Source organism: Carlito syrichta, unplaced genomic scaffold, assembly GCF_000164805.1.
Source record: "Carlito syrichta isolate Samal-C Ts95f unplaced genomic scaffold, Tarsius_syrichta-2.0.1 Scaffold316282, whole genome shotgun sequence".
NCBI lineage: Eukaryota > Metazoa > Chordata > Mammalia > Primates > Tarsiidae > Carlito > Carlito syrichta.
The window spans coordinates 866,802-884,684 of record NW_007260378.1 but is presented as its reverse complement, the minus strand read 5'-3'; the positions used below and the strand labels follow the sequence as shown (position 1 = coordinate 884,684).

The 17,883-nt window shown below is 31.6% G+C and overlaps 1 protein-coding gene across 1 annotated transcript in view; it reads right to left on the bottom strand.

Moving 5' to 3' along the window:
- The window catches only part of COL11A1 (collagen type XI alpha 1 chain), a gene marked incomplete at its 3' end in the record, with an annotated part of 207,355 nt that overhangs the window by 103,112 nt on the left and 86,360 nt on the right, over nt 1-17,883 (bottom strand). Inside the window, exons 8-20 of the mRNA XM_008074045.1 lie at nt 17,188-17,442; nt 16,496-16,558; nt 15,010-15,051; nt 13,991-14,053; nt 11,980-12,054; nt 10,832-10,915; nt 8,757-8,813; nt 4,870-4,923; nt 2,098-2,151; nt 1,930-1,983; nt 1,344-1,397; nt 197-250; nt 30-74 (exon numbers count right to left, since the gene is read on the bottom strand). Coding sequence (XP_008072236.1) covers nt 30-74; nt 197-250; nt 1,344-1,397; nt 1,930-1,983; nt 2,098-2,151; nt 4,870-4,923; nt 8,757-8,813; nt 10,832-10,915; nt 11,980-12,054; nt 13,991-14,053; nt 15,010-15,051; nt 16,496-16,558; nt 17,188-17,442 — 954 coding nt within the window. The remainder of the gene's footprint in view (nt 1-29; nt 75-196; nt 251-1,343; nt 1,398-1,929; nt 1,984-2,097; nt 2,152-4,869; nt 4,924-8,756; nt 8,814-10,831; nt 10,916-11,979; nt 12,055-13,990; nt 14,054-15,009; nt 15,052-16,495; nt 16,559-17,187; nt 17,443-17,883) is intronic.

The following is a 17,883-nucleotide window of genomic DNA, read 5'->3' as shown; positions in this document are numbered from 1 at the left end:
ATTATTTAAAAAGAAAGAAAGTTGCTTACAGCTTCACCTGGAAGACCCCTTGGTCCGATTTCTCCATCTTCTCCCTGTAATTGACACAATGAATGGGTGGATAGAGCATTTAGAACATGTATCATTTCAACATGATTTGGTCCTCATGTTTAAATTTTAATATTTCTTAAATAAATAAAAATAAATCTTAATATACCCTCATTCCATCATCACCAGGAGGACCTGGAGGACCTTGGGAACCTCGTTCACCCTATTAAATAAACACAATGATTAGCACAAGAAATAAGCAGGACATTTACAAGTCTAGCAGGTAACTGTACTAACTAAAAAAAGTATGCTTTATTTGCCCTCCTAGGAATATTTTGCAGAGACAGCATAATTTTACAACTTCAATCAGTTTTGCATATTAGTAAGCTAAGAAACATATTCCCTCAATTTTAAATGCAAAAGGTTTCTATAAAATGAATACCAAATAATTTTCACACATTTAATTGTTATAAACTAAATCATTTAGAAAATTATTTTGCTAAAGCTTGCAATAAACATGGACATACTTTCGTTGATTTTAACTTAAATATTTTCTACTTCTATGAGTAATTTATATTAAATCAGCACAGCTCAAGAGAACTCAAGAAATATTTGTTTTTTATGAAAGGTAGAATTATATATTGATCTACACATATACTAGGCAGACACAATATTCTGCTGCACTTTTGTAGGGTTCTCTTTTCTTTTTCTTCATTTTTTTTCTCCCTTCTCCAACTTGCCTAAAGATTGTCCTGGCTTCATTCTTAACATCTGGTAAAGAACGTCAAGATCTAAAGCTGATCTTTTTTTGAGAGATTGTCTCTGCTTAATTTCCCACTAAAAATATTTACTTGTACTGCTATTAAGTATGGTGGTTTGTTCACAAACTGTAAGCTCTTTGAACTGAAAGCTCCTATTATTACAAGGAAATAACAGAGTGCCCAGGATATTAATATACTAATGACAGAGTATCTACAGATGTCTTCTTTTGAGTATATTTCTACAGACAAAATGTCAGAGGGAAATTGAGCCAAGTATCCAGAATCTAGAAGTAAAATTAAATCTCCGTAGCTTTTCTTCAACAAATGTGATATTTCCCACATACCTGTATATAAAGATTCTGCCTCAATTTATGTTTGCATACAATAAGTAGTTTAATGTCTAAAAATAATCAAGATGTCACACGTGTGACTACTAAACAAATTCACAAATAGTTAAATTAATTATCTTCTTCTGAATTTCTAAACTGCCTCAGATTTAAAAATCTTTCATAACACTCCTAGTATCCCTGAAAAAAAGCAATAGATATAACTTACCCTGTGACCTTTGTCACCCGGTAGACCCGGAAGTCCATCAAACCCTCGATCTCCCTGTAAAACCATCATCATCAGCATCAGCATCATTATTATCATCGGCATCTTCATCATCACCACCACCACATTCCCAGCCTAGATGCATGACAGTTTAAATGAAAAATATTTTTTCCTACCCCCAAATTTTATTTTAATTTTTATTTAATATCATTTGTTTATGTTTTGAGTACGGGTTTCATTCTGTCACCCAGACTGGAGGGCGGTGGCACGATCATGGCTTACCACAACCTCAATCTCCTGGACTCAGGTGATCCTCCCACCTCGGCCTCCTGAGTAGCTGAGAATACAAGTGCATGCCATCATACCCAACTGATTTTTAAATTTTTTTGTAGAGACAGGGTCTTACTATTTTTCCCAGGCTAGTCTTGAACTCCTGGGCTCAAATGATTCTTCCACCTTGGCCTCCCAAAGTGCTGGGATTACAGGTGTGAGCCACCACGCCAGGCTCAGAAATTTTATTTTAAAATATAAAATTTCCAAGGTGAACTGACATACAAGATCTGAATATACAAATATGTGAGTGCCTAACCTTTGCCCCAGGTTCTCCTGGCATTCCTCTTCCTCCATCAGCACCGGGACGACCCTGATAATGCCGAGAACGTGATTAGGCAAAGGGATTCTTACTAGCAGAGAGTAAACTATACATAAATCATCACTGCAGATGCTCTCAAAATACACAATGAAAAATAAGCCGTACCCTCTTTCCAGGTTTTCCTGTCAGACCAGGGGGACCCTGAACACCTCGAGGACCCTATAGCAAAATTAAACCATGTTACAGAATTCTTTATCAATAAACTCAATAACATCAAGAGAGATGGGGTTAGAAGCTAACATCCCGTTCGCTTTACCTTAATCACTTAAACACAAGGAAATCATTTCTACGTAAAGGTTCAGATCAAACAGAAGGCAGGAGGTTTATATAAAGTAAATATTTACTCTTTCGAAATGGCTTCTTACCAAAAAAGGTGATATTACTTTCATAGGTAAACATGTGATGACATTTGAACAAAGAAAATATAATAGTATATTTTAAATTTTAAAAGTTTTCCCGATTACTCACTTTATTCTCAAAGCCTTCGAGTTCTACATTTCCCTTAACTGGACATACTCGTAAGTGTCCACTCCATTTTAATTCCCTTTCCATTGCCCTTTCCTTCACTTTTCTCTTCAATTTCTGGATGTCCTCTCCTAGACATTTCTTCTTTCACCACTCTTGGCACATTAGATTGCAGTGGTTTTTCTCATATTGGAATTGCCCATTACATTGTTAACTGCTAAGGTCTTTGACTAAATCTGTTGGTTTTCATTTGTCTGTCTGTAATTTTGTATTCATTTGTCTGTATGTCTGTCTGTGTGAAAATATTTGGCCTAATTAAGGTTAAAATGTAATGGTCAGAAAAAGTAAAATAAAATAATTTCAGAATAAGGATAAATAAATCAATCTATTTTTTTCCCCATTATATGCTCACAATTAAACATGGCACCTGAAACATGTTTCTTCAGTCCTCTCTGGAGGATGTCTTGGCAATCCCTAAGGAAAGTTACTGACTGGCCCTATGCTGTGTTAAATTAAAGGTTAAAAATTATCAATCTATTATCTTTGGCTTTAGTAGAAGTACAACAATGTTGTGTGAATTTATGCAGAACGTTGGGAACAATATAAATGATTTAAAATAAAACTGCATAGTTAATAATAGATCAACTATAGTTCCACTATAAATATTACGTAAGCCTTTATATGTAACTAACTACAAACCTTTTATAAAATATAAATAATATGCATATAGTGAACATAATAGAAAAATGCAACCCACTTTTGAAAATACAAATAATTGTATGATTACTGTAAAATGTTTATTCTAGAACTATATCGTTAGCATTGTCTATTAATCAGAGGTTAAAAAGAATAGCTTAATTTTAAAAATATTGCAGTGAGAGGAGTCTAACCTGAACTCAAGTTAGAGTGCAGGGGGAAAATAACAGAACAAATATTTCTAGTTTTCAATGAAAATAATCCTTCCTTTAATATCCTATTTCTGTCTTTGGATTTAGAGAATCAAGGAAAATTACAAAATCAATAAAAAACAATGATATCTATTCATCTATTTTATAAACAGAAGATGTTGATTGAAAAGTTCACAAACTTTGCACAAAAAAAAGCTCCCTTAATTCTCAAGTAGCATTAATTTCAATATTTTTATGCAATTCCCAGTTAGGCTGCAAACGTTTTCGATTCTTGTATGGCAGTGTTAACCAAGCATTAAAAAACAAGCTTGCTACCTCCTGAATCACCTACATATTTTCATCAGTTTTCTCCAGACTTTTAACTTATTTCAAAATAAACTGTGGTATATCCATTCAATGGAAACAAAAAAGAATGCACTATTGATGCACTCATCAAATGTGATGAATCTCAAAGGCAGTACTGCTGTGCCCAAGAAACCAGCCTCAAAAGATTACATAATGTATGATTTTCCTTATACAAAAGTGTTGAAAAGATAAATGTAGTGATAAAGAACAGATTAGTGGTTGGCAACTGATAGGAGTAAAGAGGGTTGGACTGCAGAGGGATGACACCAAGAAGCTGAGGCTATGGAGCCATTTTCTATCCTGATGAGTGTGGTCATGGTTACAAAGAATACATGTAAGTGTTATAACTCAATTTTCCTTATAATATTCCCAAAGTAAAATTAACTTAAAAGAAAAAAATTAGTGGATGGCTACTGCAGCCCCATCTAAATTTATATCAGGAAGTATTTTCATTTAAAAATAAAAGCATTTTAAAAATACAACATAAAATTTTGTTTTCCAGATCAAGCACATTCATAATGTAATGGCTCTATCTACTTATTAAGCAGAAAAAAAATAATATTTTCAATTTGGCACCATGTAAATATAATTAAAGATTTTAAAAATTCAGCTTATATCACGATTTCTCTTAATTTCCTCAGCTCTATAAAGGTTTTGATGTTAGCTTCTTTTAAGTACATTAAACTCCCTTTCTAAGATAATGTGTTAAGTGTACTCACTACAATAAACCTGAGTGTGAAGCAGGACCACTATAAATACAATTGCAGTCATTTTGCACTGCAACGCACAATGTTGAGCCAACATAGCAATATAGTATTTTGAAGGCCTATTGTCTTCAGCCTGTCCAATTCTATTTATTTATTTTTCTTTTTAGATGAGGTTCTTGCTTTGTCACTCAGGCTGGAGTACACTGCAGTGGGTGTGCTTCTTTTGACATTGTTAAATTAACTAAGTTACTAGTAGTCAACCGGTCACTCTGGATTTTCCAACTAAGAGAGATGATGAGGTGATATGGGTTTAAAGATAATGTAAATAATTTCTTGACTCATAAGACAGATAGAAGATACTTCAGTTGCCCTACTAGATGAAATAAAGGCAAGAATAAAAGAACAAATTATTAAGTTTTAGGGTTTTTGGGGTTTTTTTTGTTTTTTTTTACCTGAGGACCAGGATCACCACTCTCACCCTTGGCCCCAGATGAACCAGGTCCCCCCTAGAGAGAAAAGGTGAAGATATAATCAATTTAGCAACTCTCAAATCATTTCTATCCTGCCATTTTCACTTGAAATAACTAAATTTTGTTCAAAATACATTCGATCCTATTAGTATGATCTTACTAATTGACACAATAAAAAGTTCGAGTCCTTGGAAATCTCTTTTCAGCATAATGATTTTATGCCACTGTGTGAGCTACGTTTTAAAAGTCTGTGTGCTATGTATGGGGGAGAACTCCTCAAATGAAAATATTTATAAAAATTGTGTATTTATTGTTACATATTTAAACTTCAGTCACCTGCAAAGTACTCTCCATTTGATGCAATATACCTATCAAGATGCTTTTTCCTCTGCTTAGTTTTTGAACTCGTCAATTTTGATGCCTTTTAGTGCTTCTGCCATTTTTTTCCCCTGTTCCACATTGGTAGTATGTTCCCTTTGAGCGTTGTTTCTTCATCCAGGAAACACAAAAAGTCATTGGGGGCGAGATCAGGTGAATAGGGAAAATGGGACAGGCTGTTTTTGGTCCCCAGATACTGAACACTCAGCGCAATGTGGGCAGGTGCAATAGTAAATGCCCATCAGGTAATGGGCAAACGTGTTTGAAAGAATCTCCAAAAAATTTCACTGAGACCCAACACAGCCTCTCACAACAACAATAGCTGGTACACTGATGCCTACGGGTTCTTAGAACACTTACCTAGCAGGGGAAGCCTGTACTACAAAGGGTCTGCCTTCCAAAAGTTAATTCTCTTTTGGATTTTTTTGGGAGGTGTGGGGGAGTTTTTGTATAACTACACAGAAGCCAACCCCATAAAATCACATGGAAATTTTTAAAAGTGTGTATGCACTTAAACCATTTATACTGTAAGGTCTTGGCAAAATATTCTGGCTTTCATATGCAGACATTTTTTAGATGCCAAATTGTATAGTAATAAAATGGCAAGAACAGATGCTATTGGTATCGTTATAATTGTCCTGAAATAATGTCAAAACAGTTTTCCCAGACTGTTTTTATTTCCATGAGAATAAGTCTTTATAACAAACATCTCCTACAAATGTTTATATAATTTAAAAGATTTAATAAAAGTCTGGCACATTAACTGAAAACAAATAAATAAGATTGCTTTATAAAGGAGTTGTGAGTTTAAAAAATAAATATTAGGCCTTTCATATTCCAAAAAAAACATTAAGGACATTAAAATGAACATGGTGATTATAGTTATTTCATGCTGAAATACTATGCATGTTTTAAAAGTTGTTAAAATTTTTTAATTTATTTAAATCCATACCCATTCTGCTAAGTGGTTCCTTGAATAAAAGTATAATAAAAATGAAAATTATACTAAATCTAAAAATATTAGCTATCTATACCCTCCTGGTGGTTGCAAAGTAAAATATCTATAATATAATCCCCAGGAAATACAGAAATTCAAGTAACATAAATTTTCTAATTTTGAAAATTGGAAGAATGATGACTTTCCAGCTTCTAATTAAGAATTCTTGCAACTAAATTTCTGCAAGAGATAAACTGAGACTCTTCATTAATCAGATTGTTAATTACTGAATTGAATGCAATTATAGAATAGTCAATGTATTTGTAATTAATTGACTAAGTTATATTATTTCTACATAAGCGATACTACTCAACAGATTGCAATTACTTTGCCCAAATATGTATTCTAAAATTGTCACACAATAATTGACAATATTAGACCAGGAAAAAAATACCATTTTCTAAATTTCTTGGACATTTTATAATATAGTCTTCCATTATAAAAACAATTAGATAAAATAATTTTTCATTGGAAAAATAAAACATTTAAGTTAAAACATTAATGTAAACTTTCTTTTTCAAATTTTAATTTGTAAAGTACTTTCTAAGACCCTAGAATTAACAAATATTTGGAGAATCCTAAAAATGTGATGTTTTGATGGCAAAAATTTGCATGTTTAGGAATAAAATATAAAAGAAAAATGGTAGAAAGAAGCAATATAATTTTTTGTTCTTCATATCTGTCTTTAATAATTAAGGAAGCTAAAACTTTCCATAACAAAGAGATAAGTTCATGAAGTTAATTAATCTTGGCTATGACATTAAGAGTGTGTATATGGTTGTCAGTGTCTTCTCGTTGCCAACAAGTTGTGGAAACTGGTTGACCCTTCAAAGCTGTTTGGTGGACAGAATGTTATGTACTTCCACTGGTTCTGCTCATCACTGCCCTTGGCCTCTATTAATTTCTTGTTTTTGTGAAAGTGCTAAGCTATGAAATTCCTTTGGATAATGCCAGTTTAGAGATCTTAGGACTGATATTTATAAATTAAATAGTATATGGCAATGTTTCCCAAACTTGCTTGGCCAGAGGAACCAATCTGATATATGCATTGAAAATACATTTTGGCAGTCCTAATTTCGAACCTACATCAAAGTCTCAAGTTCAAGGACCTAGGAATTTTTATTTTTAATATAATAACTAGGAAATTATCCTGCCCCCAAATTTTACAAAATACTAGCATACTACTTATTTTCCTTAATTATGTAAATTGTCATAAACAGCAATTAAATGTTAATTCTATTTCCTCATCTGTTAAGTGATAATATCACTTATAACAGATAGTGTTAAGTGATAGTATCTTCCATATTACTTATTGTATTTTCAAAGGAGAACAGTAAAAATACATAAGAAACACTTGATAATGTGTATACTTTAAATTCTGTGAAGCATATCAGATCATATGTTCCACAAAATGTCGACATATGCTCCTTCAAAATACATAGTATTACAAAATTTCAAGACTTAAATATGGAAAATATAAATGTCTGGAAAACTACCCAACAAACTTTTGAATAAAATATGTGAAGAAAACTATTTGCCATCCTAACATGATCAGTAAAAGAGATTAAATAATTAGGAGACTAAATACTTTATTCAAATTTGAATAAAATAGTTTTGCTATAATTGTATACTAAGTACAATGCATAAGATTTTCACCCTCAGATTAATGCACTCTATAAATAGCTTTCTTTCCACAAAATATGTTGTAAGCATATGAATGCATAGTAGAAAAAAACTTTTTATATTGAAAAACAAATTCTTAGAGTAGAAATTATACATTCAATTAATTCTGAAATTAATGAGAATCTTGATTTGAATGCTGTCATATTCTTTTCTCTAGAAAAAATATGGTTTGAAAAGTATCAAGTGTTCTGTGAATTGCTACACTGCTTAATGTTGCTATATTTAGGTGCATGTGAAGATATTTTAGAAAACCATTTAAAATATCTTAGTTTGTTATTATATGTATAAGGAAAAAATAATACTCTATTACTTGCCAAGAGTTTCTAAAAGAGAAAATAATGTTCTGAATATCTGAAGTAACTCATGGAAGATAGAGGCAACCTGCAGTTGAAAGCAAGTATCCTGCTTGCCCCTAATATTGGGTAATAATTTTCTCTGGCTGCAAATATTTTTTTGTTTTTTTAATGAAATTCTGTTTAATATGAAATTAAATCTCAAGAATTTAATGTAAAATGCATTTTGGTAACTGAATGTTAAGCAAATAAATGATAAGTATAGTTTGAAAAAGTAATATTTGGATATTAATTATATTTTAATTTATCGATTTGATTTGAAACCATTTCACTGAAACTTTTCCACCAAAACATGCTGAAAACTGAGTTGAATGAAATTTTTAAATGGAAACAATATCAAGATGAATATGTATACTGTTTTCACAAACCAGAGATACCCACAATGCCTGACAGAAGTAGCACAGGGAACTGCTAATTTGCAATTGTTAACACACATTATCTTTTTTGAGGCAACCTACCACAGGACCTGGTCTTCCAGTTAGACCCATTGGGCCAGGTGGGCCTCTCAGAGCAATCTAGAAAATAAAATATATCAAGTTCAGTAATGTTCTCCTGGAAGAGCATATGAAAACACAATATTCATTTGCACAAGCTACCTTTAAGTAACACATGATCAACACAGAAATCATAGCTACATGCTGAATAGAGTGTCAGATACCAAAGAATTGCAAGTGTCTAGAATGACAAAAGACATAACTATTAGATGTTTTTAAACCGCTTTATATTAGACAAAATTACCTAGCATATATTATTATGATTTAATCAGTAATAAGAGTTAAAATAGCTTTTAGAGCAACAAAGCTAATATCTGATAATTTTTTATTCTAAATTTATTTCAGAATAATGTGTATGCTTCTCTTAAATGTGTAGGAACAATTTGAGGAGCTTTAAGTAAAAATGTTTTAGCTATTTAAGGAAAAATTATGGTAACTAAAGCCAGACAGCACAAAACAAAACCTATCAGAAAGTCTTATGATAATATGTGCCTTTTAACATATCTCAGATATAAATACAGAAGAATATATTTATGTTGTATACACATAGGCATTATACATTGATTACATGCACTACCATTACACTAATATTAGAAATGTGAAATTAGCATACTTAAAAAGCTGGAACACATACATTACAAAAGATAAAAATTGGATGTTGTTAAATTAGTATGGTGTGCTATTTTGGAATATTAGAGAATTCAAAAGATGAACACAGATTTATTACAAAAGATATAAAAAATACTGTAAGAGAAATAAATGCAAAATCACACTAGAAAAGTGCATAAGATAAAAACAGTAGGATCTCCAGTTTCACTACTGACTCACCATGAGATTTTTGACAATATACTTCTTAATCCTTGAGAATAAATATCTGAAAAATTGGAATTATAATGCTTGCTACCTACTTTTCAAGTAGGTGAAGAGGACTAATAACATGAGGAATGCAATAACCTCATAAAATATTTAAGCTCAAAAATTACTTTAAAATTATTCGAAATAACATAATTTATAAATAAATTGTAGGAATCATTAGTAAATTATTTTAAAGTTTTTGGATTTGTATTATGACAAGGTCTAATAAGCTAATTTTAAATTTTTATGATCTTTATATATGATGTAACCAAATATTGATATCTTTTCAGATTAATAGAAATACAAAAACAGACATTGAAGGTGAATTACAATTTTCACTTATGTTTCCAGATATTTAATACACAAATAAGTTCGTGATGACGAATACAAGTATAGCACAGAAATGATTTATATTGGTTGGGAAGTGGGTAGCCATATCCATATCAACTATAAATCCTTTATTTCTGTCTTCCTTAAAAAGAAAACCAATACTTTGAATAAAAGTATATATGCCTTCTGACTCCTTCCTAGACTATTCTTTTGATTTTCTTATATATATTTTAATTGCAATGAAACCAATTTTTAAAATAAATGCAATCATATGTTTTATAAGTCTATAGGTCGCGGAAGCATTCAACTAACAAAGAATTACAAGCTGAAGATGTGTCAAGATTAAGCAAAATTAAACAAATATTATAGATTAAAGTTTAGGATACATATTTGAATGTCATTTTCATATACATGAGGTACAAGACATTTAATTTTCTGGATGAGATATCTTAAATAATCTAGAGGATGAAGAGGAACGACTATATTTCAAACTTTATTTTCGTAACTGTGACCATCAATCCTTGGCTTATGCTTTAACAAGGTAAAACTGGATGCCAAAGAGTACTAGGTCTAAATTCATCGATACTCTGAAAAAAAATAAACATTTTGTGTGTTGTGGTGGGGGACTGCCGGAATTATATTTGGCAATATTGCAGGGGTCAGTGATTTAACTCTAATATTTAATTAATAAATATTATACTTAAAAAATAAATCTAATTTTAGCATTTTTCTAACTTGATCAAATATATTCTTCAGAAGTAAGTATCCGGTTCATCGTGGCACATCCTCCATAAGCACACACACATACTTGACACAGAGTCAGCTTATGAGAAAGCATGTTTGACCTTTCTTACCCGAGCCTGCTGAAGAATCGCCTGAGCCTGAGCTTCTTGAGCAGAGATGGTTGGCCCTTTGGAACCATCGCCGCCATAACGGAACTTCAGAGAGATAACAAAGAAAGGCAAAATCAGCCCTTGTCAAGTATGTTGAATTAGAGACCTTGATCACTAAGAAACGACCACTTACTAAAAGGGTGGGATTCTGTAAAAGTCCAGAGTAACTCTAGAATGAGTGAGGAGATATATATTTAAATTCTCCTTCTATCTCTTATGGAAGTTCTATATACCACATTTTGCCAATTGTAAAAGAAGAGACTAGAAACTCCTTTTCAATTTTAAATTCTATAATGTCTGCAACTCTTGAATAACCATCATGCCTTTTTTTAATCAGAACCGGTGCCACCCATATTATGGATTCACTTGTAAAAATTCCAAATTTACTAAGTTCAGTGATGATGATAGAGCAATCTTTATTTTGTTGATCAAAATGATTGGAATTGCCATGAATACATACGAAATTTTCTTTGAGATATGTTTATTTTGTGTACCTATTCTGAAGCAATTATCCTAGAAAACTGATCCTCCCTAATATTCACTATACAAAACTCTAAAGCTCTATTTTATTTTGAACTCCAAATGCATCATGAGTCCATTTTTCAATCTAAGTAATTATTTTCTGAAATTTTATTTCACTTGAACTGATAAGTCAAATACAATTTTATTATTTTGTGCAGAGCATCAGGACAACAAAAACTTTACAAAGGAATATATGGTGAAGCTGATACTTTGTGAACAATGCTCTATCTATAAATCTGTATCTATATATCATATACCTTCTTTCAAAAGATTTAACTATAGTCTACATAATGGCAAATACTATGTTTTTATCCAACCTAGAATAAACCATGTTGGAAATATTTAGAAAAACTTTGTTGCCAAAAGTATAATCAAATAATTAACCCTCAGTTCTAATGAAGAAGTTGACATTCACCAAACTTTTGTTTAATGGAATTTTCCTTAATTTCCAAGGGTTACTTGATTTCAAGTTTCTCTACCTCACAGAATGGTTTCAAGCTGACTTCCCTGCAATATGTTTCAACAATATTTTTTAGAAACAAGATGACAAGATATCAAGTGGTCTTCAACACATTAAAAAAACATACCGGTAACATCAACATAGTACCAGGAGGACCAGGTAGACCATCAGCTCCTGGTAAGCCAGGACGTCCTGGAGGGCCCTAGGAAGATGGTAAAATAATCAAAATAAATAAGACAAATGATACAATTTATAAGTAGAGTAACTTATACTAATATAATCTAATTTTCATTTGTCCTCCCCACCTTATTTAATCTCTTTTTAGTAAGTATACCTTGAAAGGATAGTATTTCATGGCACTAATTTTAGATAATTTTATTAATGCTTGGTTATTAAGGTATAATCTAATTAAGATATAAATTTTGTTCAGAATTTATTTGCAGCCTCAAACTGTGTAAGAGGAAGAGTTCATATATATTTTTGGGAGAATCAATGTGAGAAAATCAAGTAATTAAAGTTTGGTTCTCACAGTTAGATAAAAAACAGAATTTAAGTAAATAAAAGTTTCATTTAAAATTGAATTAATGAGTATAAGGTATATTTAAATATTCTTTAATAGTTAGTTTTTAATAAATGCTTAACTAGATACTTTCTTTAAGGTAAATACTTTATAGAGACAGACAATTGCTAATTTTAACACGCTAATCACAGATAATCACTAATTTATTCTGAATGTTTATTGATGAGATGAATTCAGTGTATGTATGTGTGCAAAGAAGTTTATGTGTGTCTGTGATATCTGGAAAGCCAAGATATGAATGTGATTGTAGAGAATTAAATACATCTCATCTGTGCATGAGTCTGTGACTCCTGCATTTTGGGTTTATGTCCATAGGCTTTCAATATAAGATCATGTATTTCTACACAGCCAAGGCATGGTTGGTGGAGTAAGGAGTAAATTCTAAAATTAATCAATAACTAGGCACAAAAAGATACAACTCAAACTACCCATGCGATAAAAAAGTATATACAGCAAGTCTTTTCCAACGAAAAATTTCTATAGAGAAAGTTAACTCTTAGAAAAGAGCTAACATTGATTCTAGACTGGCAGGATTATAAAATATTATTTCAATAGGTTCTCTACAGACTTTAAAGAGCCCTTAAAGTCCAAATAATCGCCTCTACAAATAAGTCACTATTTTCAGCCCTAGCAAACCTAGCTTGATAGATATAATTTCCCTTTCATAAAGTATTCCTACATTTTATATATCTATATTTTTAAGGCACGATGTTAAGATATGAATTTGTTACTAGAAGTAGAGTTTGAAAGTCAATAAATTATAGAATCCAAAAGGGTCTTAAGAAAATATGGTGAGTTTTAGCGACTGATTCAAATAAATTTCTCCATTGAACTGGAGTTAATAAATAGACCTAATTTAAAAAAAAACTCACCTTGTAAGTCTCATTTTAAGCAAAAAATACACTGCTTATGCCCTCTGACCTTAAATAGCTCTCACTCAGACCAGAATTTCTGAAATATTTAAAATATTGCTTTCTTAAGTTTAAGTTAAAAAGAAGTTTTGCCTTCTTTAAATTATAAATATATATATTAAAAAAGCCACTTGCATCTCTGGCCAACTATTTTTAAAAGAACAAAAGGAAAAAATAAAAGCATAAAGCAACTGGCTACTCAAGGATGAGAAAAAAAGGCAAAGGGATTTTACAAGAAGAGTTTAGAGACACTTAACACAAATAATATATTTCACCATGTAACCTGGGTCTTGATTACCAAAGTAGAATTTAGGCTTATTAACTCATTCTATCAGCATCCACCTAAATGCCAATGGGAATGTCTGGAACATATGGTTGGAATTCAGATTTGAAGACTGGAATCAAATGTAAAGAGTTCATATCAATGTGGAAAATACATGTTTGCCTCCCAGTTACACCACAGATAAATGCATTCCTTACTCTCACTTTCAAATAATAGTTTAAAAAGTTAACTAAAATGTTGAATTCATAGACTTATTTCCCCCACCCCTTCCACCTGCAGGAAGGATAATATATTGAATTTGTAGAATATATTTTAACACTTTAGCCTGTGACATGCATCTGTAAAGAGATATCGCTTCACTTACCCTATCGCCAGGGTCACCAGGGGGTCCAGTGGGGCCTTGTAGACCGGGAGGACCCATCAGACCCTATAGAGAAACACCATAATCTGAGTCAGTCTTCATCTCCTTAGTATTCAGCCATTTCACCCTACTAAAATCAAAGATAACTCATTTATATTTCATAAATATACACTTGTCTCCTCAACAATTTCCTGATTTATCTTCTTATGAATAGGCAACATATAGAAATTACTTTATTGCTAGCTCAGGTGCTCTCAAGGTGAAGGAAAACAATCCAAAGAAAAACAGGAAAAGAGAACCTGCCATTGTAAAGTCCCCGAAGAAGAAGTTGGTTCCTAGTTCTTACTGCAGAAATGGTTACTCATAAAACTAGATTTTAAAAATGTGATACTCAAGGTGGAAGTATAGAAATCATTTAGCTTGGAGGCACTTATATATTTTATTTTGTGGGTAAAAGTATTTAAAGGCATCAACATCGTACATTATTTCAGATGACAAGAATACAATGAATTCCTCAAAACATGGAAGATTTCTTACAAGGCTTGAACAGTACATCACCTTGGAATAAACACACTGAGTTACACCTGTCTTATCAGGAAACCACAATGGAGTCTGAAAATGACTTCATGGAGAAATCCAGATAAGGAAGCTACAGTTTACTTAGGATTCTCAATTTCCATTCATTAAGACATAACTTCAACTGTCATAAAAATGAGGATGGCTTTTCTTTACTTTTATAATTTTCAGTAGAAATATGAAAATGAAGTTAGAAGATAGATACAGAGATATTTAAGCAAGAAAAATGTTTGAAACAAAACTTAGGTCCAGGGCACTCAAAAGAATATAACCAGGATCGACAAATTAGAAGACAGTTCAAGGCTACCAGCTCCTCCGAGTAAATATTTGCCTCTATAATTCATATTCGGATTAGTCTAAAATATATAAATTTGATAATATACTACAAGTTTTCTATCCGATTATAAAAAAATAAAGACAAAAATAATCTTCAAACATTTACATACTGCAGGTCCTGCGGGCCCCGGTGGTCCTTCAACAAGCATCCCCTATAATTTTAAAAAAGACAGAAAATCTTTACCAAGGTAACCTAAGTCCTAACCTCTTAATTACATGACTATAAGAAAGTACTACAAAATTGCATTTTTAAAAATGAATTGTCTATTCCAACGATTTAAATCAATTACAAACATTTTTGCATAGGAAAGGAAATATATTCACTATGATAAAAGACATAGTCTCTGTCCTAAGAAAATCTGTGAACTAACTGGAGAAGAAATAAATATTTAGAAAAGTAGTACTACAAAGGAGAACATGTCATATGCTCCCAATAAGGGTACGGACAAGACAGTCTACCAACTTCTCCCTAATACCCAAAATAATGCCTAGCACAGAGCAGGCACTTAATCAATATTTGCTGTGTGAATGAATGAATGGAGGTGGCATCTACACACTTTAATTCAGGGAAATGGGAGAAAATGCCAGGTAAAAGACATGAATAAATAGGAGGCAAGTTCTCAATAAGCAAAAGCATAGAGTACTATTTGAGGGTAAGAACCTTGTCTAAAAAGTTTAGGATTCTACTGAATGGACTGCTGAAAATTATATCATTTAAAATGATGTTTGTAAATTTTTATAAGGGTCAATTCATTCTGGAAAAACTTTTTTTTAAAGTGTTTGGTGGGCATATAACACGATTTTGGAGTTCAAGGAGTAGATGGTCAACAAGGTCCTTTAAGCTGCACCTTTTCTATATTTACCTTTTCTCTTCCTTTTAAAAAATGCTTACATCCTTGAGATTTCTGAAATGATTTCCATGTTGGCCTCCTGAGGCAGTTATTTATACAACCTTTAATTCTAACATATTCGTTTCCCAAGTTGCTGATTAGTAGGAAACAATAGAAAAATTGCTTCCTGGTAAGAATTTGTTCCTTACCAATATCATGAGTAGTAATTACACTAATATAACTTTTATAGAACCACTTTTGAAGTGAATTAGAGTTCCCCCCATGGGTAATAAGGAAGTAAATTTTTTAAAAAACATATTATTGCATGATAGAATTTGGATATGAACAAATAAGGATCTATGTCAAATAATACATTTCTAATAATGTCATCATAAAGAACAGAAAAAAAATTGGATTAGAAACCAGAAAACTAAAATCCTGTTATTTCTCGTTGACAAAACTCAGGAAAATTACTTAAGCCTTTTAGATCTCAGGTTCCTTATTTTTAAAATGAGAGAATTAGACAAGACAAATTTCAGCTACTCCCAAATTCTGAAATTCTGTATTTCTACAATGTTTTGGTTTACTGAAATTCTACTTAAAAACTTATTTGTGGCAAATTATAAACATTTGGACATCATGATTGTTGATGGTAATATGTATATGCACATACATATACATAATTACATATAATAATTTATTCTGGCTCATAATATAAATTAAACAATTTTACCAATCTTTCAAGTGCATATATACCGGTACTTACAGGCTCAACCACAGCTGGCTCGCCTTTCTGTCCTTTTTCTCCATATACACCATGGCCATTTATCTGTTGAATCAAAAGTTCAAAACAGCCTAAATGTCTCCAAATAAATAAGGCTATTTCCATTTTTGGAAAAAAAGGAATTTAAAATTCTAAACACATTTGAAAAAAAAATCTATTAAAATGTGCTTTTTAAAGAAAAACCTAGTAAAGGTTTAAATAGAGCAAAAATTTTTAAACAGCTTCATAAATATTAATACTGAATCATAAGAGGAGATTGAACAATTGCTTCTTAAAAACAGATGTCAAAAACATCTGTAGACTTCAATTATTATTCCCAGACAGAAGTATTATCAAATTTCACTTAATGAGATAATTTAAAAAACAGAAATTAGAATTGCTACTCAGAATAATAATGACTATATGTTAATCAATGGTAAGAAATTTTTTATGCAATTCAAGATTATACTTTCAAATGAAGATTCCAGTGACATTCAAAGAGCGACAACTGCTTAAGATTCTATGTAGGAGAATATATCAAGGTGTTCAAGTAGTGGAAAGGATTCATCATTTATATAAGAACCCAACCTATATTTTAAATCTGAGAAGACATCAAGATGAATATGAATATATATAAACACAAAAACATTCCCAAATTAAGACACACAGCAACACAGAGCGTAATGTCAACTTACGCTTGTTTCTGTAATATCAGTTTCTGCTGGTACACCTGGACCAAACTCCTCATTAGGGGGACTTGTTGGTTTGTCTTCATAATCCTTATATTCATAAAAATCATATTCGCCTAAATCTCCATCTACCAGAAGATCAGAGTCCCTGCCGTCTATTTCTTTGTTTTCATATAATGTATCCTCGGGATTTTTCCTCTGTGAATCATAATCCTCTCCAGTTAGATATTCTTCAGTGAATATTTCTTCAACTGGATTTGGCTAATAATTTGAGTTTCAAAGAATTGGAGAACATGAAGTTATTGTTAGTAAAGCAAAGTAAGCATCTGCAATTACAGTTTGCTGGCATGTGATCGGAAGCGATTTCATTACTACTCAAGCACCTCTGAAGGCCTGGAAAGGTAGTCCTTCAATATCCTTGAAAGAAATATATTTGTATGCTGGTATGTACAAAGTGATATTTCTTTCAAAGCACTTTCCCCCAATAAACTGCAAATACTCACATGCAGTCAGCATGTGTATTTGATCGTTCCATTGGGAAAAAAAAAACAAAAAAACTTGTTAGTCAATTTGATATTTAATTTATGGCTTAAGATTTGAACAATAAAATATGCATCTAATTAAAGCTTTGCCTAATTGTTAAATCTCACAGAATATTATGATATACTTGCCACAAGGATAAGCCATGTAAGTTGGATTCTG